This window comes from Hypomesus nipponensis, chromosome 11 (genome assembly GCF_054491055.1).
Source record: "Hypomesus nipponensis isolate SF chromosome 11, ASM5449105v1, whole genome shotgun sequence".
Taxonomy (NCBI): domain Eukaryota; kingdom Metazoa; phylum Chordata; class Actinopteri; order Osmeriformes; family Osmeridae; genus Hypomesus; species Hypomesus nipponensis.
This window is the reverse complement of record NC_140371.1, coordinates 13,091,542-13,116,131: the sequence shown is the minus strand read 5'-3', so window position 1 is coordinate 13,116,131 and position 24,590 is coordinate 13,091,542. Positions and strand designations below refer to the sequence as shown.

Here is a 24,590-nt window from a genome sequence, read left to right as displayed (position 1 = left end):
TATTGTTGCAGTTACAAAGTTGCAGTTAAAAAGTTGCAGTGACATTTTCAACGCTCTTGGCTGATGTGTCTTTCTCTCTTCTCTTCAAACAGATTGGAGGGAAGATGAGCAATACGCTATGGAGAAGGGAGCGACCAGCTCTGTGACCCTCACCGGAAAAAGCCATCTTGTGGCCTTGTGGGACAGAGAGGCGAACACATCTCCTAGAAAAAAACCAAAAAGCGGACAATTACTAGCGCTGATCATTCGGGGGACTGAACTGGGACAACTGTGAGGAACATGTCTCAGTCAGGGAAAATCCTCCACCTGTATGTGGAAGTCCGATCTGTCCCTGAGGAGGAAGGCAAGGAGCTGGGCAACACGGAGAGCTCGGACCCCCTGATGCTCCAAGGCCCGGATGTTCTTCCACAGTCTCAGCGGACGTCCAGCCGCCCCACCCCCACCCCTGCCCCCAGCCCAAGCGTGTCCCTGGGGGGGCCGCAGAGGGATGGGGGCAGCTCCCAGAGCCTCCCCAGCTCCAAGTCCTCCTCAAGGCACTCTGTCAGTTTCCACCTTCACCCTACCGACGACACGGGGCCTCCCGCCTTGCACCACAGACAGAGCCTGCCCTACGACCGGATAGATCAACTGCTCCAGACCCTCCAGCAGGGGCGCAGTAGGCATGGGACTTTGGTCCGGGCGCGTTCCACAGACATCGAGAACTTCAGGGGGAGGGTGCCCCACTCCGCTGCCTCCGCAGGGAGGATTACGGCCCCCTCCACCCCCACGAGTGGGCGAAGGTCCTGCGACACTTCCGGGATGGGGAGCGACAAGGGGAAGCGATCGACGGTGACCTTCAGCTACATAGAGAAAGCCAATATTAAGAATGTGGATAACCCTCATGGTTATGTGTGCCAAAGCCAGCCTGAAAACCCCTTTTACAGAACCATGGAGGAGACCCCACTGCCCGTCCACCTCCGCAAAAGGCTCAGTGACCCGGTGTGCTCGGACAGGTGGCCCCCGTCAGGTAGCTCCAGTCCCAAACTCTCCTGCCAGACCTCCGGGAGGTCCCCCAGGGACTCCCCTTGCCTCCGGAGGACCACCTTGGAATCTGTGGGCCGCGAGGCCACACAGAGGGCTGTGGCAGAATTTGGCTCTCCAGAACTGAAGCGCAGACTGGCAGCCTACAGCCAAGACCGGAGTCCAGACCGCAGCCCCAGTCTACCACGGCACTACCGGTCACCCAGATGCCAGTCCTGGGATGGGTCACCCACTCTTCCCCGTGGTTCCAGAACGCTGCCCTCTAATCCTCAGCCCCTGGACCAAGACAGGAGTAAACGCTCCACGAACGCCCTGAACGGCTTCCCCAAGAGCACAGCCTCAGACCAACTGCCTATTCACTCCAGACACTCCTACCACAGCATGTCTCCTACCTCCAGTGTCCGCTCTCACGGGCTCCAGAACCAGAAGACATGGCTAGGGGATGAGAGCCCCCGCCTGTCCACCAAGTTCCGGCCGCCTTTACCCGCAGGCCGCCCCACAGATATCCAGCATGAGATACCAGCTACCATGATTACCAGTAACCATGACCCTAGCAGCCAGAGGACCATCCACGATGGGAACAATAACTCCCTACCCACCACCAGTCCCCAGAGGACGAGCTGCAGTTCAAACGATGGCCTACATCGAGCCTATAGGACCCCAAGAACCAGCCACAATGCTAACGATAGCTCTAGACATGCTGCCAGTCCGCTGAAGATGAACCACATTGCTAATGACGGCACTTGTCAAACCTCTAATAACTTGAGAACCAGCCACAAAGCTAACGATAGCCCATGGTCCTCCCCTAAGGTTTGTCATAAACAGTCAGGTTCCGCAAGTCCAACTGGTGGCCGAAAAATGGTTTCCTTAGCAACTAGTCCTGAACTGGCTCGGAAGTTAGCAGAGGAAGCCACAAAGCTTTCCGTTGTAATGGGGGCTAGAAGATCCCCCTCACCTACCCCCTCTCAGCCTGAGTCTGCCAGGACGGAGAGCTCCAGATCAGGTCGTTTCCTCACCCCGGAGTCCCAGCCTTATGCCCCCCTCCATGGGCAGGGCTCCCCAGACCACCCTGGGGAAACGACCACCCAGGAATGCAACTGGTCCGACAGGGACTCTCTGAGAACTGGCTCCCACTCTAGACCAGGACAGGTCTCTCCTCTATTGTCCCCAAGATGTACCCTGTCTCCAGCCTCGCCAGCCAGGCTCCACCGAGTGGTGGCTTCCCACTCCCCCATCCCGGACCCTCGACGACAGGGAGGCGTTCTGCAGAGTGAGGGCAGTCCCACCTTGCACCGCCACCTCCCCCCTCAGTTCATGGGTGAGAAGGGCTCCCCAGGGCTGGAGAGGAGACAGTATGACGCACGCTCCGACAGAGGGGGGCCGCACAACCCGGAGCCTGTCCGGTGGTGGCTCACGGGCCCCCGCGCGGAGGACGAGTTGCTCGCGGAACGGGACGAGCCCCACACGGAGAAGGAAGGATTGTGTCTGCAGACCAAAGAGGACTGCCTTAAGAAGGATGATGGAGGAGGTAGGCCTGCGAAGGGGCATCTGAGGAGCACCTATGGGGTGCATGGAGGGCCTCCCAGGGGGGAGGCCAGGGGGGAGGCGCAGGACAACGGTGGGACGTTGGGGTCTTCCCAGAGCTCCAGCGGGGTGACTGGTAGTCTGGGAGACAGCGGTCAGCCTGAGAGGGACTGTATCTCCCCGGAGAACTCCAGCCAGTCCAGCCAGAAGAGCAACGACACTGGAGACACCGGCTCTGGGATGCAGGTGAGCTGGAGGTATTGCGTACTGTGTGTCGCCATGATTGCCAAAAAGTGAGAAAGTAAATCCGGGTGTTTTTTAAAACCTTTTCCACTGTGTGTTAGAGAGACCGTAAGCTGTGTTCACACTTTGTTCAATTCCTTTGTGTATTCGTTGTAGTCTGACAGCGGTTCCTCTGCTCTGGACCAATTGTATCGCTCCCAGAAGATGGCTCGGGCCAAGTGGGAGTTTTTGTTTGGAACCTCTTCAGAGGACGGCCACGAAGCTAAAGGTTGGCTGCCTCGTCCGGACTAAGCTCCAATCCACTCTGCTTTGCTGTTCTCCAATTCAGAGGCTTTCGTCATCCACTTGTCGTTATCAGGCCGCAAGCTTCACGAGGCTGGTGTAATCCAATTACCTGTGCCTTGAAGGCCACCAACAGGCGGAGACCTTTTCAACACTCAGACTACACGTTTACTAACAACTCACAAGCACTGACTTTGTTTACCTTTATACAGCTGACACTTATTAGCTTCATAGACCCCCACTTTGACCTATAGTTTTTGCTAAGAAGACCATAAAAGGATTGATGTCAAGTAGCCGAGTTAATGATCAATTTCTTCAGTTTTCTTAAAAGTGTCGTTCTTTTAAAGACTTTGTTCATCACAAAAATGACTCTTAGAAAAATACTTGTAATGTTAACTCATTTTGTTATACTTCTGTGGGAAAAAGAAGCCAATGAATTGGCAATTGTTGAAGTTGCTAGTTTATTTAAATATGCATCCTCTCCCTTCAGATGTCCCAGAATCCTCAACAGCGCCCCCCTGTGGCACATCCTGCAAGTCTCCCACATCAACTCCTCCCTCCTCTGTCCCCCCGAAGCCCACCAAAGACTGGCAGGGACAGAACGACAACAGTCAGAAATTATCCTTTCACGAGGTACAGCAGGTAGAGGTGGAGCTAATAACACCACCGCCAGCCATCACGGTCGGCTCGTTGCCCAAGACTGGCATCATCCGGGGAACCGTCAAATACTCTGAGACCGACCTGGATGCTGTGCCTCTACGCTGCTACAGAGAAACCGACCTGGATGAAGTGATGCTAGCTGAGGCTGAGGCTGAGGCCGAGGCCGAGGCAGCTGCCGCGGCTGAAGCAGGGGAAGAGTTGGAGGTGGACTCTGCGTTCGGCAGTAACCGGAGCGTCCTCGGCACGTCGGCGTCCAGCGCCAGCCCCATGGAGGGGGCCCTGTACCCCCACACGGACGGGGAGGAAGAGGACCTGGAGGAGGAGGGGGTGGTGAGCTGGGCCAGTGTGAGGATGCAAGGGGACAAGAAGAGGCAGCACGCGTCCCAGGAGGAGGACCAGGTGTACAGTCGACTGCTCAAGGGGTGAGACAAAGGCTTCAGACACCTTAGACATGGACCATAGCTTTGTGACTAAATACGTGACAGGTAAACTGGTATCCCTTTCAATCTTGGGTAAGGGTATTTTGACATGCACACACTGAAGTACAATCGGGATATCAACAGTTTTGTAGTATATTATCGATTATATATCTTTTTTTAATTAAATACTTGTTCCCGCAGTCCCTTTAACAATGTAGCAGAAGCCCTCGAGTCCTCCGTGACACTGACGAGCCCTCGCAGGATCTCTGCCGACCAACTGGATTCCTTCAGCCGCCATTTTGAGAGTATCATCGAGTCTCACCGGGCCAAAGGCACCTCCTACAGCAGCCTGGACAGTGTTGAGCTCCTAGCCTCCAGTGGCCTGCCTGTGTTCACCTTCGACCTCCCCACTCTCACCCCGGAGATCCAGAGCCAGATCCGCGAGAGTGCCAGAGCCATCATTGAGCTGAGCTTCGCCCCCCTCGCCAAGCCTGACTCCCCTGGCGCGTCGGAGAACTCCCGCTCAGAGCCCTCCCTGGTCTCCTCAGGGGAGGGGTCCAGCAGCCCCTCACCGGGCAGCTTCACGCCTGGACGGAAGGTGAGGGCAGACAGAGATTGGCGTCGGGCGAATAATCGAGATGGCTGGCGCAAGGCAAACTCTGTCCCCTCGCTCAGGTGAGTGTGCAACGTTAAAACCACTAAATGATTTGTTTTGATAAAGCTGAAACGTTCTGTGGTACACTACAACATTCACCATCACACCTGGATGGTTGATTTGATTTAGACATGTTAATAGCATGTGTACTGTAAATAAGATGGCTGGGTTTTGGTTCAAAATCTGATTTTGATGGTTTGTTTGCCATAGCAATGCTATTTGTGTGAATTGTTGAAATAATCTTGTGGGTATAGGAGAATAGTAGCCTGGCTGCCAGCCCGCACACAAACAAATTTGGTTGGGAAGTTGGGTCTGGGATCGCTCGGTTGGGGAAAAAGTTTGTCTAAACAGGAGCTGTTCGGACCAATTTATTTTAACCAAATTATCAGGGCAGGCTTTAGACAATGATTGACAGATGATCAACAGTAACGTAATCAACCACGTCACCATAGAGCTCTTGGGTTGAATTCAACAAACAACATCTGATATTGCTCTGGTTGGTTGTAGGTATATCCAATTGAGCGAATAAGCTTTTTTCTTTTAAGAGTTCGGCTGAAACACGCCCCATAGTCACAGCCCAACGGAGAGTTCTCAGACTCATGTTCTGACTAGGATTATGAGTATGACAACGTCAGGCTAAGAGAATAGACTTGTGAATGATCCTTTTCAGAAATACATTTCCACCACAAGATGGAGCTAAAGAAACATGAAACAAAATGATTCATGCTGTTTTGACAGAAGTTTGCCGTTATTGGTGGAGTATGGTTTTGGTTATAGATCCAGGTTTAGGGCTGACAGACTGACTGACTGTGAACTTTAAACTGGAATCATGAATCATGTTAGTGGCAAGAAAACAGACATATGTCAAACACTTGGCTCCAAATAACAAATCAAATCCGGCTTCTGATGGAGTTAGTAATTCTGTACATTCCGGAATATCTTGCAGCTTTGTCATGCTTGGGTGTGGTCAGGGAGTGTCTATTTGTGTTGACAAAGAGTGTAAAAACGTACTATGTAGATCCATTCACTGCGTCAGCGATAAGTTTCACTAACAGGACAAACTGTTGAGTGAAACCTCTTTTGCTGTGCCACCTGGCTCCTTGGTTGTACTCCCTTTCCTGTCAGACAGCCAATCAGATCTGGAGCTCAGCCAACCATACTTGGTTACCTTGGCAACCTGAGATTAACTTCCTGGACCGTGTGATTTCAGGGTTTAAAATAGAAAAAAAAAGTTGAATGGGCTGAGTTGAGTGTGAGGTCGCCCACTGGTTTTGTCAGCCGAGTTATGGCGAGGATAGGGTATCTAGACTGGCACGGCTCACACAACATGGGACTCGGTTTGTTATACGAAACCACAAATCATCAACTTTAGGTTAGGTTGGTTGACGCCAATCCCAGAGTTGACCCTTTCAAGGATTTGCTTTTGTGAAGAGTAGACTTTCAGTTAGTCATCAGCTCACATCAGTTTGCTGATCTGCACAGTGAGTCTCATTGTGCTGTGCCGAGCAGTTGTTGGGGGAGTGGAGGGTCTGTGTGCGGGGGTGGGGTTCTTGTTTTTGGCAGATGGTACAACATATAAATGGCTCAAATGAAAGTTTTGTCCCTCGTAGAACAAATACAAACTTTCCACGACGAAACTGTATTTGGATTAATGATGTCATGCTGGACATTGTCCTTCACTTCCGTTAGTGTTGTCTAAATCGAATACATAGACAGGAACAGGGAGGATAATATGTTCAATAAAATGTCAATATCAAATTGTAAAAACAACGTAAGAAACGTAGAAAGACGGAGTCAGTGGAATAAAGAATGTAGGTAAGGCTACACAAACAAAGAAAAAGAGAAGCAATGAGGGGGGAGGCTCAGGCCAGAGAGGAAATGCATACCTTCTCCAGAGGCGGAAAATAGCCCAGCTGATCCGCAGAGGGAGAGAGAGAGAGAGAGAGAGAGAGTGAAAGAGAGAGGGACAGAGAGGCATGAACGCAGACAGACACACTGCCGGAGGAGAAAGAGAGCGAGAACAAGAGAAAGTCGATGAGAAAGAGAGTGAGAAAGAGAATCCGTTGGAGTGCTGAGCATTTGGAGAGTGAGGGGGGAAAGGCAGACCAAGCGCTGCAGAGAGAGTTCAACAGGGATCTGGTCAAGTTATTACCACAAGCTGGGAACACCGGCTTGGAGAGGGAGGGAGGGGGGAATGCAGACGGAAAGAGAGGGGGAGGAATGAAGAGAGAGCTTGGAGAGAGGCATACCGAGTCTAGAGGAGAGGATCAACAGGGTAAAACCACAAGATTAGGAGCGAGTCCGTGAGAGAAGTTCCAGGCACACAGAAGAAGATATCGCGTCTATCATGTTGTGAAATGCAGCATGATGATTGTGCCAGCCTGAAAACGGTTCCATTTCTGGCGGCTTATTGGATGGCAGAATCCATGTGGGCTCTGGGACAGACGGTTGATTGGCAGGCTTACCTCACTGCCGAGTGCCGAGGCTGGGTGTGAAGGGGTGGGACTCGCAGGCACAACATGGCTCACTATTTGCTCTGCTGGGGGGGCGGAGCTTTGGAGGACAGATACCTGTATGCCCCCCCATACCCAGCTGTCTACCGGTGAGTATATCAGTCACTGGCCTGGCTCGCTCTCTCCCGCAGTATGTCTGTCTTTCTGTCCGTGAGCCGGCGTGCGGGCCTGTGTTCCCCTGCCTGGCTGGACCCCAATACAGGGCAGACAAAGACAGCTTCCTTTATGATAGTTGCTTTGTCATTCATTTTGAAGAATTGTGTTGGTAGAACTTCACGAGGTGTTGTGATAGACAGGAGGGTCCTTATTACCCATTACTAGTCTGCATCCGTTGACCCGCTGACTGTTAAGAGTCGTTAAAGGGTCTTACACACTATTACATGACAGAAGACCTTGTGTACATTTAGTTGATTTACTTACAGCACATGGAGAGAGAGAGAGAGAGAGAGAGAGAGAGAGAGAGAGAGAGAGAGAGAGAGAGAGAGAGAGAGAGAGAGAGAGAGAGAGAGAGAGAGAGAGAGAGAGAGAGAGAGAGAGAGAGAGAGAGAGAGAGAGAGAGAGAGAGAGAGAGAGAGAGAGAGAGAGAGAGAGAGAGAGAGAGAGAGAGAGAGAGAGAGAGAGAGAGAGGAAATAGTGAAGTGATAAGCTGTTTGTGGCACCTAGTGCGGTTATTAATAGGGTGTGATAAATGCGTGTCCAGTACCTTAGCTCCTGGCGTCAGCCTCGTTCACTGACAGTCTACCTGATAGAACAAAGTCTAATGAGATCAGCCTGCACGCTTTGCCTAAGCAAGAAACTGCATTTCTATTGCAGTTTTTTTGTCGAGACGTTGAGATTTGTATAGTGAAACGAATAGCTTACAAGTAGCTTTGCAGAATTATTCATGGGCATATGTTTGGTCTGAAGCATTTCTGGGAACTTGAGAATCCCTGATAAGACACTACTGAATCAGCAGAATGAGTTAGCTGTATGTCTGGTTTTGTAAATAAACAGTCTTATCATTCTGATATGTTCTACAAATGGGATTCATAATCAGGGTCCATCTTTTTGCTTGAAAACTTTTGGATGTGAAAGGGTTTGAATCATTTTGTTTTGTGTCAGAAGGAGTTGTTCTTCCAAGTTACACCAACACTTCATTAAATAATTCACCACTGAAACTGAAACTCACAGGAATCCTAAACCACAAAGAAACTAGAAAGTCTTAATGATCCCATAGGGACATTAAGGGGACGTTCGCTTCATCGAATGTTCTGGATTGGAAGTGACCACAAACTCCAAGCCCTTTGTAGGCACTGTGTGGAGTGAGATTGTCTTTTGTGACTGAGGAATGTTCTGGGAAAAAGAGGATAGGTCAAACAAAGGGATTGGTGTCTACTTTCTTACTGCAGGTTCTGAGTTCCTTTTACTGACCACACGCTCTAATCAGTCTCACTGAATCTCTTTCCCATGGGAGTGTCTTTGCATAGAGCATACACCAAGTGAAACGATGTGATCCAGTGTGTAGAAGTGGTCATCGACTGAGCTAGTGGGTGTTGCGTTTTTGACTCTTCCCAAGTGAGTCGGGCTTTGGCAAGAAAGTCAAGACGGAGCGACCTCGCAAGGCAACTCGTTTAGAAAACGTAACGTTCATAAAATAGTGAATCATTACAGCTTATAAATATAAAACCATTTCTTTCATAGTGCATTGGGGCATTTGTAAGCCTCTGGCCTAGTTTCCATATTGTGGCTTTTCTCCCTTTGTGGACGCTGTTTAATGCTCCTTTCTAGAGCAGCTCAAAGAACATTAGCATGCCGCACCCTGGAAAAATAAGCCCAAGCGTCTTTTCTCTCTCTTTCTGTGGGGAGGATCATAAACCCATTGTTTTAAGAATAAACAAACCTCCCCCCTCCATCCTCCTGATCTCCTCACCCGCCTCTTTTGTGGTGGACTGTCCTGTTAGTAAGGAATGCCTTAGAGGGCCAGAGGAATGAACCAAATAGCTCTGACAGATGGGGGTGTTCGGGAGCCTTGAGACCCAGTACGTTGCTTATTTTACTGTGGAGGTGTGACAGGAGGGATGTATCACTATGATCAAGAGACTGAGTGGCTGAAGGCAAGGGGACGTTTCACTAAGGAACCATGCCGCTAACTCGGTAGGGCTACAAACTTAAACTTCAGTGGCTGAGTCTGGCATACAGTGTGGTGATGACCCGTGTGTTTTGAATGAAAGTGACTGCTATGTGATTTTGATCTGCCTTCTTATCTGAAACTGAAGTGACCTTAGATCTTTTTTGGAATTAACTGGTTCTCGGAATAGAAATGTGATTACTCCTGAGACCTATCCATTGCAAACATTTTGACCTATATTACTGTACGTAACATGATCTACCAATCACCAAACATGCATCTCATACTTTCCTGAAATGCAACAAATTGATAATCCATCAAGGTCTGCTCCGCCAACCTTTTACTGTTCTGAGCTTTTATTTATAACACTCTATTTGTGGCTAGTCACACGTACGTACACACATACACACCCTGTTCATGTTATTTAGCCAGTCAAGAAATAAAGAGACTCTCATCAGGGGTCATGTTCAACTTTAGTGACACCTGATAGGTTAAACTGGGTGTCTATTTTTATTGTTTATGTGTAGCATATATACGATGTTGTACATGAAGTGGTTGTAAGGAAGTACACAAATGATAGGGGATCTGTAGAAACTAGGGCTATTGTAAATGGGGTAGTAGCACCTACTATCTCGCATGTTACTGACCACATTAGCACTAACAAGAACTCTTGTTCCGCTTGTTCAACAGCACAGATGTACTTGAGGTACTGTTCTCTGTGACCTACAAAACCTGGTACTTTAGTCACATTAAAAGTATGTACAATACGTTATACCTGCTAAATGTTTCATTCAATAAATACGTAGTTGGTTAGCTTTCATCCATGCATGGTATCCCACTGAGAAACATCTCAATCGTGCAAGGTATGCCAAAATCCATACAAAAATGTACAATACAGTGAATACAAAAAAGAAACCCGAATGCGAAAGTAAAGTGAACTGAAGAGGAACCGTGCCATGCTGTTACTGAGTGGTTCGCGCCTCCTGGTCCTGTACCGTGCCATGCTGTGACTGAGTGGTCCGTGTCTCCTGGTCCTGTACCGTGCCATGCTGTTACTGAGTGGTCCGTGTCTCCTGGTCCTGTACCGTGCCATGCTGTGACTGAGTGGTCCGTGTCTCCTGGTCCTGTACCGTGCCATGCAGTTACTGAGTGGTCCGTGTCTCCTGGTTCTGTACCGTGCCATGCTGTTACTGAGTGGTCCGTGTCTCCTGGTCCTGTACCGTGCCATGCTGTTACTGAGTGGTCCGTGTCTCCTGGTCCTGTACCGTGCCATGCTGTTACTGAGTGGTTCGCGCCTCCTGGTCCTGTACCGTGCCATGCTGTTACTGAGTGGTCCGTGTCTCCTGGTCCTGTACCGTGCCATGCTGTGACTGAGTGGTCCTTGTCTCCTGGTCCTGTACCGTGCCATGCAGTTACTGAGTGGTCCGTGTCTCCTGGTCCTGTACTGTGTCATGCTGTTACTGAGTGGTCCGTGTCTCCTGGTCCTGTACTGTGTCATGCTGTTACTGAGTGGTCCGTGTCTCCTGGTCCCGTGCCCAGGGAGAAGCCCGGCCATCGGGCCCCAGACCCCTTCCCCCAGCAGGACGTCGGAGAGCGCCTGGCCCAAGCCAGTTCAGAGACCCTGACCAACGGCAACAAGGCCGACCTGCAGGCGGCCAAACGCCTCGCCAAACGCCTCTACAACCTGGACGGCTTCAGGAAGTCTGACGTGGCGAGACACCTCAGCAAGAAGTGAGCGGACACAAATTTGAGCCCACAATTTTTGGATACCTTCTATGTGTGTGTGTGTGTGTGTGTGTGTTCTCATGTTTCTGTGTATGTTTTCTTAACCAAATCCTAACCAAATGAGTGTCATCCCACCAGTGTTTAGCTAAATCCTTATTTCAATTATTCGGATGTTTGTTTGTTTCGACAGTAACGAATTCAGCAGAATGGTAGCAGAGGAGTATCTCCGTCACTTTAACTTCACAGGACTAACCATTGACCAGGCCCTCAGGTTGGTTACCTAAATATGTACAGTAGGACATAGAAATAGTCCACACTATGAATACTGTACTATCCCGCTAAGCTCCTGTGTGTTTTCTGGCGTCAGAGCTTTCTTAAAGGAGTTTGCCCTCATGGGAGAGACACAGGAGAGAGAGCGAGTCCTATCCCACTTCTCAAGCAGATACCTTCAATGCAACCCCAACGCAATCCCATCTGAAGGTACGCTACAACAGAATGGACTGTGTGCATTGTGACGGAATCACTGAATAGAACCCGACTGCCCTGTTTTATCCCTGCGGGTGGACGCAAGAGCGTTTGTGTGTGTGTGTCTTAAGATTTCCTAAAATACGCTTCAAAAAAGCTGTTTTGATATTGGCCACTGTGAGGCACTCTTTCACTCTCCATCCACTAGGGGGCTGAAGTTGAACGTGTCCCTGTGTCTGTTCCCTCCTCCAGACAGTGTGCACACTCTGACTTGTGCGTTGATGCTGCTCAACACAGACTTGCATGGGCATGTGAGTACACAAAGTGTGTGGCAGGCTGGATATGTACACCCAGGTCTCATGGTATCATAGGTAACACGTGATATGCACAGCAGTGACGTAACCCAGGGGTGTGTCCACAGGTTGACAGCAATTGGTAGATTGACATGTGGTCATAGGTTCGTACTTGCTAACATGCTAACAGGTTGGTAAGACTAGTCAAATACTAAGGTCAACCCAAACAATTTGTGTGTGTTTTTTTTACCCAAGGAGAAACCTATGTTGCAAAAATGTTTGCCCATTTGGTCTTGGCAGCACTCACATACACTTGGAGATTTATGATTGGTTTTCTTTGAGTGTATTTGAACAATTCTTTATTGAGTTTTGGTCTTTGCCTGTAGAACATCGGGAAGAAGATGTCCTGCCATCAGTTCATCACCAACCTGGAAGGGCTGAACGATGGGAAGGATTTCCCCAAAGAACTTCTCAAGGTCTGTGGCGAGTCACACCAAGTGCAGTACAACACACACAAACACTGACGCGCGCCCACACACACACGTAAACACACATGGGTCTTTATTATTCGATTGTAAGGGTCGCTTTGTGAGCCGTTCTGTTTTTGAACGTGTTCAATATGCGCACGGATGTTGAGCACCCTGAGCCAACAAAGACGTACACTCTCTATCTCTTTCTCTCTCTCTCTCTCTCTCTCTCTCTTTTTCCCTCTCTCTCTCTCTCTCTCTCTCTCTCTCTCTCTCTCTCTCTCCCTCTCCCTCTCTCTCTCCCTCTCTCTCTCCCTCTTCCGCCCTCTCACCTGGTGCCTCGCTCCTGTGAACACCATCACCTCCTGCTCCCTTGTTTAGATCTTTGCCTTCCCCTCTCTCCCCTCTACACTCCCTAACCATAGTCTGTCCTTCCATATTGTATCACCCAGTAGAACTTTGTGTTTATTTATACTGCTCTTTTTTTCAATTAAAGATCAACCCCCCTTTGGGTCTCTCAATTCCTCTCTGATTCTCTTTCATGCCTTATTGTAGGCCTCTGTGTGGATGTATGTGTGTGTTTTCAATGTCACTCTGTGGGAGAGCAGTTAGACACAGATCTGCCCAACAGCAGTAGCAGTAATACTGGCTGTAACAGCAGTAGCAGTAATACTAGCTGTAACAGCAGTAGCAGTAATACTGGCTGTAACAGCAGTAGCAGTAATACTGGCTGTAACAGCAGTAGCAGTAATACTGGCTGTAACAGCAGTAGCAGTAATACTGGCTGTAACGGCAGTAGCAGTAATACTGGCTGTAACGGCAGTAGCAGTAATACTGGCTGTAACGGCAGTAGCAGTAATACTGGCTGTAACGGCAGTAGCAGTAATACTGGCTGTAACAGTAGTAGCAGTAATACTGTCTGTCTCAGCAGTAGCAGTACTGGCTGTAACAGCAGAAGCAGTAATACTGGCTGTAACAGCAGTAGCAGTTACAGCATCAGCAGTGAAAGTATGTGCAGTACTTAGTAGTAGCATTAGCTACAGAAACATTAGCAGCAGTAACAGTAGACACAGAAGCAGCCTTAATAGCAGCCCACAACGCAGGCTGTTTGTCTCCTCAGGCTTTCAATGTAAACTATTCATATCAGACATCCGCTCAGCTCTGAGTGCTCCACAAACAAGAACGTTCTGTTGGCATTCTCCTCCCCTCAACTCCCTTGAAATGTTTGTTTATTTCCTGTTTGTCCGTCTGTCCATGCGCCTGTCCATACTGTATCTAACGGTTTGGATTCCAGGGGATATTAAAGCACTCTGAGAGATGATATATGATCAACAGGTGTGGGTGTGTGTACGTGTGTTCATGCAGAGGGGGAGTGCAGTAGTCAGTGGGGCAGGGCTCATGTGGTAAATTTCTGGCGCCGGGTGAGAGGGAGGACAGGGCTCTCAGTAAATAGGACTGTGGCTGCCACACGACCCCCCACTGAGATGAGCGTTTTGTCACGGTATTATCATAAAGGCGTTTGAAATCGCTCTCTGTCTCCCTCTCTATCTCACTTGCAGCACCCTCCTCCTCTCTCCCCACACGCACACAGTCACACACACACACACACACACACACACACACACTCTCTTTCTCCCTCTTGTATTCCTCCCCTTCCCCTTGTATTCCGCCTCTTCTCGCTGCTTCTTTCTCTTCTGTCCTCCCCTTTCTCCCCTCTCTCTCCCGCTCTGTCCTTACTTCTTTCCATCTCCACTCCCCTCGTCCGTGAGTTCTCTCTGACTAATACAGCCTGTGTCTCTTGGGTGGGAATTATGCAGGCTATGATAATGTGGACAGCTTGGTCTGGTGTAAGTGTGTTTCTTGTGTCAAGGGCATGATTCTCGCTCACTGTGCAACACATGAAAAAGCCCAGTACACTGTATACACTCATCTTGCCACTGGCAAAGAGAAGTTATTCTTATCAGTACAGTGTTTTGATAACTGATTTTGAAGAGTGCATTTAATATGTGTTGCAGATATTCAAGGTGTAGAAGAAAACGCAGTGCCTTTTAGGTGTGATCGATGGTCTCCAAATGATTTCCCAGAAATATTTACTCTGAACTGAAAGGACTGGAGTATTTTAAGACCCATTGTGATTGCTTCCTCACATCTTCTGGTCAGATTTGCTACCCCATCCCATTAAATCAACAAATACATATAAGGAAACATATACTTATAAGGAAATAAGGAAATGAGGAATACATAAGGAATTTGCAGTTTGGTTATTCGGTGATTTCAGTTTTTGATGTGAGGTATGAGGTCATATCTTGTTTAAGTAAACCCATCAGAGCTTTAGCTCCTGGTACCCTGTGATAAGGTAGCTGCTGCTTTTTTATTTTGGTCTGGATGAAATAGCACCTCTGTCTTTGGACTGGCCAGACTGTGACAGACTATCTCTCCTAGACAGACCATCTTCCCTGGCTCACGTATGTGTGTGTGTGTGTGTGTCCATGAGAGTCTGTGGGATTTATGGGATGGTGTCCTGGGCCACTGTCTCCTAGCAATATAAAACAGTCAGGTGACAGTGCTTGGAGACAGGACTGAAAGAAAGAGGTCATGTTTGAGTAAAGCTAGTCTCCACGGCTACTGAGCAAAACACTGATACTTACAGGATGTCGCCCTGCCTGTCTGACAGAGATAGAAAGAGACAGGTGCACCATACGTTTAATGGTGATTCATCACTGATTCATTTTGTTAGTCATAGTCAAACTAATATCACCTTAACCCCTCTGAGTGACATGGGTTTGAACTTCATCTGGAATTGCTTCCGGCTATTACCTGATTGATGGAAGCTCAGCCAAGTGGATTATTTGCTGTAATATCCTTAAAATGTTGATTTATGTTATAAATTCTTGCCATTATGTTTTGGACCAGGGTTTTAACTGCTCCACACATAATCTGTCCATTATTCATCCCATTTAGAAATATTTTAGGTTCTAGGTGCAGTAAAGAATATAGTTCACTCTTTTCCAGATCGCTAAATATGGTATTAAATACATCTTTGGCTGCATTCGCAGAGTCTGAATTGAAGCATAGACAGAGGAACAAGGGACTGGATTTAAGAAATGCTTATAGGGAGCTGTGTGATTGACACTTGAGGAGGGAGGGATAAGAGCTAAAACATGGATCAGGATTCGCTGCTCAGGCAGAGAGAAATGCGCATTGAGAGAGAGAGTGAGAAAGGAGAGGGAGAGAGAGAAGAGAGGGAGGGAGTTGTTTTGTCATTGCAATTCGGTTCATCTTTCAAGCAGTTGCACGCCATGAATAAGAGGTATTTCCAGGTATTTTTGTAAAGATTCTAACAGAAGGGAGGGAAAGACACACAGGCTATTTTCATCACAAAAGAGAGGGATTTTCGGGAGCAAGAGAAAAAGGGGTCCAGGCGCGAGCGGAGCCAAGTGGATGTGAGGAAACCGTTTCAGAAGTTTCTGGACCCCGGACGATCTTGGAATACAGACAGTGAACCGAGAAGCGACTGGAAAAGAATAGAGAGACCGAACTAGGGTCTTCTCCTCGTCCTTACAGGGGTGTGAGAGCCCTGCTATTGTCGAGGGGAGCAACAGGATAAACAGTACCCAGTCTCTCACCGCTCTCTGTCTCTCTTTTCATCCTGCTCACCTGCTCCTCTCGGCCTCCATCTGTAATTACTGCCTGGGATGAGGTCCCGGGGTAGGATGTGTTGTGACGTCAGCTGGAGGGGCCTCTCATAGAGTTTGTGTGTGTGTGTGAAACTCTGTGCGCCCAGACGCATGCACTAGATTGCCCGGAGCTGCATTGTACTGGACATATTAGAGCTCCGTCGTTTCAAGTGAACATTATCAACTTTTTCAGTTTGTTGTTTAACTGTTGGCTTGTGTATATCGGATGGTGCGTGGGTGCGTGGAGGTAGTCCCGAGAGGATCACAGGTTGTCGGTGAATCTCTAGTGCGTACTTCATCAGAGACTATGTGCTTCATGAATGTACAAACAGCTAGACAACGGGATTTGGCGTTAGTGTGAACCATCAACACTGCCAGATATCACAGCTACAGAAACACAAGGGGACGCCAAGTTCCCCAGAAAACGTGGTGACAACAGATTCCTCATCACACCATATTTGATGTGACAGTCCTAGCAAAGCTTATTGCCTACATAGGGGCGCATTCTTAAGAAGACTGATTTGTTAACACAAAATGTGAGTTTTGACACGGAATGGGCACTGAATTCATTCCAGTGGCACAGAACAGTTTTCTCCCATGCATAATGAATACTACAAGATCCATAATGCATCAGCTGGGGTTCCCGTTGAGACCCATGTGACCCTCTCCAGAGTTTACTCAAAAGTCCTTCAAACTGACTGCAACTTCCAGCCTAGATAGGATACATCCCTCCACCTGCCGGGACAGTAAAACACCTCATCCCATCTCAGCCATCTGTGTCCAGTCCGTCTCTCTGTATCTTCTCCGCACCTCAGAATATCTCAATTCTTGAAATCAACAGAAGACATAAAAAGACGTTGTATATAAAATAAAAACAATTCGGAACTTTTCTTCACTTAGTCCTCGTCCAAGAAGCCCTATCTCACTGGGCCCCGCTCCTATTGGCCCGTCAGCATGATTGGCGTGAACAGCATCCACTCAACGGGCCGAATGCGCTCCCGCTCTCTTTGCTCGGTGCGGTCTGGGCGGGACTTCAGAGTGATGGACCCCTTCCGGTACCCCCGCGCCCCGCGCTCTCGCTCTCTCAAACCCATGGCCTTCCCCGACCTGCTGGGCAAGACCCAGGACGGACAAAACCACCCACAGGCCCGCAAGAAGAAGGTACCGCCTTCACCGCCAGCCCTCGGCTGACTGGAGCCATCTGCATGTTCTGATTGGCACACTACAGGGCATCAACAATTATCTTTTCATTGGCTGCTTGTGTCATCCCATCTGGCTATAGGGTGACTGGATGATTCACCAAACTGTGTCTTGCTATGATGTAGGACATTGTGATGTTTGTTTGAGGTTGTTTGGGTCAGGTCGCCATTATTCTCATCACACACACGCACATATATACTATCCACACCCACCCACAGAGTTTGACTGTGTTTTCTTCTTGTTGTCTCCAGGCCCTGTACAACTCCATCAAGAATGAGAAGCTCCAGTGGACCATGTAAGTACAGCATACTTTGCGCACGAGTCATTCGTTTACACTGTAATGGGTCTGCTCTGGAGACGTTTAGTCTGGACGCTGTACAGACAGCTCCAACAGCTGCCCCACACGAGAAAACGTACGACACGCCAAGAAAATCCATGAGGTGATTGAATAGGCCATGGAGGCACTTGTTATCGGTAATCAACCGGTCTGCTCTCAGCTACTCGGATCGTCCTGTCGGCAGGCCCCAGTAGTCTGGGCCAGAGAGGAGACCAAGTGCCAAGGGCTGCTATTCTGGACCTGGCCTTCATGCTGCCCTGAGCCCCTAATTTAAGACTTTGGTTCGCCAGACTTTGTTGCCATGGATACATGTCCCTGTTTGTCTTTCGGTAATTACAGGTCGACATCTTACTCAGATTCTTAAGCGCATGGGTGTGCTCTCTCTCTCTCTCTCTCTCTCTCTCTCTCTCTCTCTCTCTCTCTCTCTCTCTCTCTCTCTCTCTCTCTCTCTCTCTCTCTCTCCATCTCCTGAAGGGGTGCAGTGGGAGCACCATCTCCTTTCTCATTCTCTTTAACTTTGCACCACTGCTTTCATCTTAGCCTGTCCCGCCATCCCCCATGCTCCTTGGTGATCCTCCGTTCTCCCTCTCTTTCTCTCCTCGCCTCTTTCGCTCCACCTCTTTTCACTGCTCCTCTCTGTTGTTCTCTTATCCACATTCTAGGTCCTGTTCTCAGCTTCCTGGTCTGGCTCCCGTTTCCACTTTTTAAATCCGTTTTTTTTTCCTCTTTCCCTCCAACATTCTCTTCACTCATTTTTTTTCACTGTTGTTATCAAACGTCTTTTGATTTTTGGATTCTCTGCATGTCTTTTCCTCGTCCATCTGTCTTTTGAATCTACATCCTCCTCTCCTCCTCTCCTCTTTACCACTTGCCTTTGTGGATTCAGAGAGGGCCAGCAGTTACTTAGCAACAGCTGAGTGCTACGATGTAGTGCACAGTATGTGCCAACGGGCCCGTCCACTCCCGGTACAGTACAGTACCGTGTGGACGTATTGACCAACACAAGTCGCTGATGCTTGTGTCTGAAAAGTCTTATCTAGGCAGGGCTCTTTGAAAGCCAACTTACAGTGACGGAATCTCATAACAGAGAGTAATGCCTGGTGTGCCCCTCTCGATCACTTGTAGCTTTGACTACGTGCTTCATTGTCAAATCGACGTGGGCTGAGATGAGATACAGGAAGGAACACAAAAGGGAAAAAAAGAGGTAGACAGACCAGGTTGAAGTTAGTGAGGAAGAGTGCTTAGCTTTGGAGGTAAAGATCTGTTGGGTCCTGGCCAGCATCACACAGAGAGCGTTAGACTGCACGGCACACACAGCTGTCACGGCAGGAGACAGGCAGGCCAGTGGGAGGCTGTGTGTTTGTGTGTGTGTGTGCTCGCGCGCGCGCGTCTCTTAAGCCACCGCAGTGAGACGCAAGTTGTGGGATGTCTCTCTTCCGCAGATGTGTGAACCTGGCCCTTAAAGAGTTTGAGAAACCGAGACAGCGTCCCTTCATCTAAGGAAGCCGTTGTGTGTGTGTGTGTGTGTTTGTTTGTTTGTGTGCACTCCCCGTACACACAACAGCATAGATGCGTGGGTATGCAGAAGCTCCAAGTCCTTCGAGGGTTCTGATTTTGTGGGTGTGGAAAGGGCGCTCTGGCAGGGAGACGGAGGTGGACCGAGCAGCATGACGCAGAACAAGCCCTCCCCCACTGACTACCAGCCATTTAGAGCTCATTCATGAATGACTGTGTTTATGGATCCGGCGGAAGACTCTCACAGGTTGAGCCTCTTTTCTCTGTTAATACCCCTCCTGGGAACGTTACCTAAGCACAGTAGGGCTGGTGAGAGTCGGAGCGTTTTACCACGTAGCATGAACCTGAGGTTAGACCTTACTTCCTGTCGCGGCAGAGTCGATTTTCTAGAAGTGGCGCGTTATGAAGAACCGACTGATACTGTGTGTTACTGGGAGTATGTGGATATGCGTTTGCATTTTAGTGAAGCCTATCAGAGTTTATTGTTCCAGGGAGTGGGTTCTGTTTCAAGTGGGAGCCGAGCTGTGATTGGCCCGTGAGACGATGGTTAGTCAGCTGAGGCCTGTTGGGACATGACTCCTCTCAGCGTGGGTGAGGGACAGCCGGTGACCCGTTCTAGCAACGGGACTGTGACATCTAAAGAGCTCACGCCAGAGAGCCAAGTTGAGTGGCAGGAAAACGCCACTCCTACCTCGAAGCTGAGAGGAAGACAGATGCTAGTGCTCACATCAGAATCAGAAGGGATTTTATTCGCCATGAATGTTTGCACAAACAAGGAATTTACTTTGGCAGGGAGGTGCATACATTAAACATATAGGAATATTGAAACTTAAATATGTGGACTAACTATACAAAAGGAGCAACGTCTAGCTAATACGAAGGGGGGTCTAGCTACTACTAAGGGGAATAAAATAAAATACAAAATATAAGTAGTCATCATTTACACTCTAACCTAAAAAAAAACTGATGTGCAAGTGCAAGAGAACAATACAATAGTGCAAATTGCAATGCAGAGGGGGGAGTACCCACTTAACTGAAAGCTCTGGATGTACACTAGCGTAGAAGGATAAATGGATAGGGAGGATGTGAATTTGGGTCATGGACTGTATGAAGACAGTCTTGTCAGTTCATCTTAAGGGGAAAGGCTGTGGGTCTGTGGGAATTGAAAAGACTGGCATTGATATTTGCTGCCAAAGTTTATGACACAAGCTCCTAACTAGAACAAGTTTACCTACGTACGCTTAGTAATATCTGTTGTATGACGCACGTGTGTATATGTACACATTTGAGGTGGACAACTGTCAAGAGACATTTCTCTTTTGCTGTTGACACGTTATCGTTTACTTGTACATTTATATGGGGAAACGGTGTCGGTGAAATCTGAATCTCATGCTATACCAAACTGCATTGCGTTGTGAGGGATTATGAATATAACGAACTTGTCTCCATAGTGACGAAGAGGAACTCCGGAAGTCCTTCTCTGAGCTGGCGGACGTGCGCACTGACTCCGCCTCCCACACGATGAGGCGAGTCGGCAGCGGGGGGAACTCCCTGGTGGGCGTGGCCCAGCAGTCCGACGCCGTTCTCTATAAGAGCGGCTTCCTGGTGCGGAAGGTCCATGCAGACTCTGACGGCAAGAAAAGTACGCCCTCCTCCTACCTGGCAGTATCACATACTGAAGGCTTATCACACACAATGCCTGCATTCTATGTCTGTATGCTGTGTATAGATTCATTCATTAGTCATTTATATCAGAAAGGATCTGTAAAAGGAATTTCCTCGCTGGTTGACCCTTACTGATCATTTGTGATTTTTTTTTCAGCTCCACGGGGTAGGAGAGGATGGAAAACCTTTTACCTCACACTAAAGGGACTAGTCCTTTACCTACAAAAGGTAAAAAAACGCAAAATCTCCTCCTTTTCACCCAAGCCATGCGCCGATTGGCCGAGTGTGACAGTGTCTCGTCCTCTGATTGGCCTGCAGGGGGAGTACTCGCCGGACAGGCAGCTGACAGACGAGGACCTGAAGAATGCCGTTTCCATCCACCACTCTCTGGCCATGAGGGCCACCGACTACAGCAAGAGGCCCAACGTCTTCTACCTGCGCACTGCAGACTGGAGGGTCTTCCTCTTCCAGGCTCCGTCAGTGTCCTCATGCACACAGACAGCCTACTGATTACTACCTCATTGAGTTATTATGACCCAGACTCCATAGTGGTACTCAGCGAGATGATTGCAAACATAGTTGTACCCTTTAGACCAAATGTTACGAGCCAAGTGATTATTTGTGGGTGCAGAACTATGCAAATCGTGTGGCCGCAATTTCGTTATTTGCATCCAATGAATATCCTTCTGTTCTCTGTCGCAGTAATGCCGAGCAGATGCAGTCCTGGATCACGCGCATCAACATCGTGGCGGCCATGTTCTCAGCGCCACCTTTCCCAGCAGCCATTGGTTCCCAGAAGAGGTTCAGTCGCCCGCTGCTGCCCGGCTCCAACACAAAGCTCTCCCAGGTACAGTGACTACACTACCCAGAAACCCTCTTTCACACAAAACATGCCCTTTTGGATCTAGAACTTAATTGGAATTAATGTAAAAATGAAGTGTTTCATTTATGATACAGTAAAGTACAATGCACTATAGTACAAGTAGTGGAAGTCTGTAGAACATTTGTCCTTGTAGATCTCAGCTATAAAAGGACAAATGTATCTGGTGTGTGGTCACAGGAGGAACAGGGGAAATCTCACGAGACACGTTTCCGAGCCATCTCCTCTGAGCTGTCTGAATTAACCGACGTCCCTCTTGACAAGAAGGTCAAAGGTCGAGAGCTGGAGGAATACAAACAACGTGGGGAGTACCTGGCGTTTGAGGTGAGATACTAACAGCCAAGGTGAATGAGTTTATGCTAAATGACTAAATGTTTACACAGCTCTGTTGACTGAAATACAAAATTGATAATAGGCCTCCAGCATGGAACAGCTAAGCTAACTGTAGGGAGAATGCAAATGAATGATACTCTTCAGAGCTTGGTGATGGGCAGCTTTGCCAATGTAGGCATACACTACTAATTGGTCTGGCTACTGTTTACGGAATCCTATTTACGGTACATAATAGACATCAAATACTCTCCCTTTCTACCTCCCCCTGTGTCTTTGTGTCCTGTTCAGAAAACCCGGTATGGGACGTACGCCATGTTACTGAGAGCCAAGATCCGCATCGGGGAGGAAGACCTGTCTGCCTTCGAGGCTCAGCTCTTTGACGAAGGGGTTCTCCAGAGGGCCCACTCCATGCCCACGGTGGCCCAGCGGAGCAGCGGCAGCCAGGCTAGCAGCACCAGGGAGGGGGCCAGTAGAGCCAGCTCCAGTGCGAGCAACGCTGCCTCCGGAGGGAGCTCCAAGAAGGGCAGCAAGCGTTCCGACCCCCAGAGACACAGCAGCTACAAACAGGCTGTGAAGCAGTAAGACCGGCGTGGAGGGCGTGTTTGTGTGTGTGTGGGAGTCAGGGAGGACTGGCTGGTACTGTATGCTGAATGTACTGGAGACTCTGTGGTGCAGTTTCCTGTACGAGTCTTTTCGGAGTCCCGTGACGTGTAAATGAGATGGAGGGAGGAAGGCTGTACAGTATGGAGGACCTACTGCATGCTTCTCGTCTCTGAAACCATTTGCACTTGGTGGCACAGAACAGTGCAATCATGGGAAACAGTGAACATCAATCTGTCCCCTTGGTATGCCACGTGTGACTTCGGTCTTGTTAGGAATACAGTGTGTATCTCCAATATTCTGCTGGAATACTCTTTTGGACCAAATTATTGTGTATAGCATAAATTGAAATATGAATTTATTTTGAAAGTTGTTGAAGTTCCGCGGGGTAACACAGGATGGAAGATCTTGTTTTGTCCAAATACAGTGAAGTAGTTCAATACATTTGTATATAAAAGCTTTACAGACTCACCTCTGTCAACTATATTAGACACTGAGTTGCCGTGCCGACGGGGTCTGACAGACAGAGCCAGAGCTGCATCAGCCCATCAAACTGTTGCCATGGAGACGAAGCTGAGCCCATTTCCGTGTCAGAAACCTGAATAAACCAGCATGCCAGGACCTCACCCACCCACAGTGCATCTGCGAGGCCCTAGAACAAAACATTCACCAGACAGCATGTTGCAAGTCAACTACACATAGAGTACACATGCATTTTAGTTTTGTTACAGTGACCACTCTCTTGGTTAATGTCATACATAAAAAATGTACTTTACACAAAGATTCATCTTTGAGTGGTTAGTCACTCCACTGAACAGATGATAATGAATAGATTAACCACACGTGTCATCAGTTGGATTTATCACAGAGGGTCGCAAACAACCGACATCAAAGACTCTTGAGTTAGAATACATTCAAAGGCTTGAAAGTGAAAAAAGGCTTCTTTTTTTAATTACCCACTTCAAAGAATGGTTTCATTTTTGCAATAGCTTATTTGACAGATTACACACCGTTCTATATTCGACTACTGGAAACAATTTGCTTAACTAAAGGAAGTGAGTCACATGGTGGTTGCCTGAATGTTAGCATCACGCGAGCGGTTCCAAGGGTATGCACATCATCAGTGAACCGAACAGTCCTGAGTGTTGAGATAGCATTGCCTACACATACAATATAATGTTTTTATACATTAACGTAATGCTATGTAAATGACCAAGAATACCATCCACCTACAAGCAAATATTTAAAATGTGAGCAATGTGAGCCAATGCCACTAGGTGGTGCTATACTACAGGAGAATGATGGCCATTGCTTTCGGGAGTTTGACTGGATGTGGGTCGAGAGCAAAAGTGAAGGTCTTTTACTATATGTATTACAACAGTTGTACTTAATCCATTAGTCCAAATATACTCCACCTCCAGGTTGCTCCCAACATGGTAAGAAAAACAAGTGAAGGAAACTACTGCCTGTGCAGCACTGGCAGGCACTGCACCTCCACAGGCACCAGGCTGGTGTGATCCAGGGTGCCATGCAGACAGTAAGAAGCACTGCTGGCTGTCTCCTACAAATGGTGTAAATATACTCTGTCTACAGAGCCATAGACGGTAGACCAAGAGGTTCCAGGGCTCTGCTGAATGCAGTCGGTTGGTTCAATCTCACCGAGCAGCACAGGTGATGCACGAGTGTGTTCAATAACTGGATGCACTTCATCCCCTGTGCACTTTAATGTTAGGACAGAGCTGTGCGGCGAGAGGTTTAAACTATCTTTTTTTTTTTGTTGTGCTGTCAGTCTAGAAATAGCATTTTTCTGTATGTATTCCACTTAATTGTGTTTCTGTACATGATTCTATAGATCTGCTCCATCATAGTGTACCATGTTTTTATCACCCTCCATGGTTAGGCTGTACATACTGTCAATAATATGGTGGGATGTTTCTCTCAAATATATACTAAATGGTTTGTATCTTTTGGAGGCATAGAAGAAAAATAAACACATTTTGAAAGCATTCC

General features: G+C 48.3%; 1 protein-coding gene across 1 annotated transcript; it reads left to right on the top strand.

Annotated features, from left to right (window-relative positions):
* Positions 1-100: 100 nt before the first annotated feature.
* psda (pleckstrin and Sec7 domain containing a) lies at positions 101-24,583 on the top strand. The gene is made up of 16 exons (XM_084709067.1): positions 101-2,790; positions 2,944-3,055; positions 3,560-4,151; positions 4,350-4,823; positions 10,963-11,154; positions 11,339-11,419; positions 11,516-11,628; positions 11,866-11,924; positions 12,293-12,382; positions 17,502-17,545; positions 20,554-20,744; positions 20,925-20,995; positions 21,086-21,243; positions 21,470-21,614; positions 21,828-21,971; positions 22,269-24,583. The coding sequence occupies exons 1-16, from the start codon at positions 280-282 to the stop codon at positions 22,560-22,562; spliced, it is 5,271 nt and encodes a 1,756-aa protein (XP_084565193.1). The 5' UTR covers positions 101-279; the 3' UTR covers positions 22,563-24,583.
* Positions 24,584-24,590: the final 7 nt, after the last annotated feature.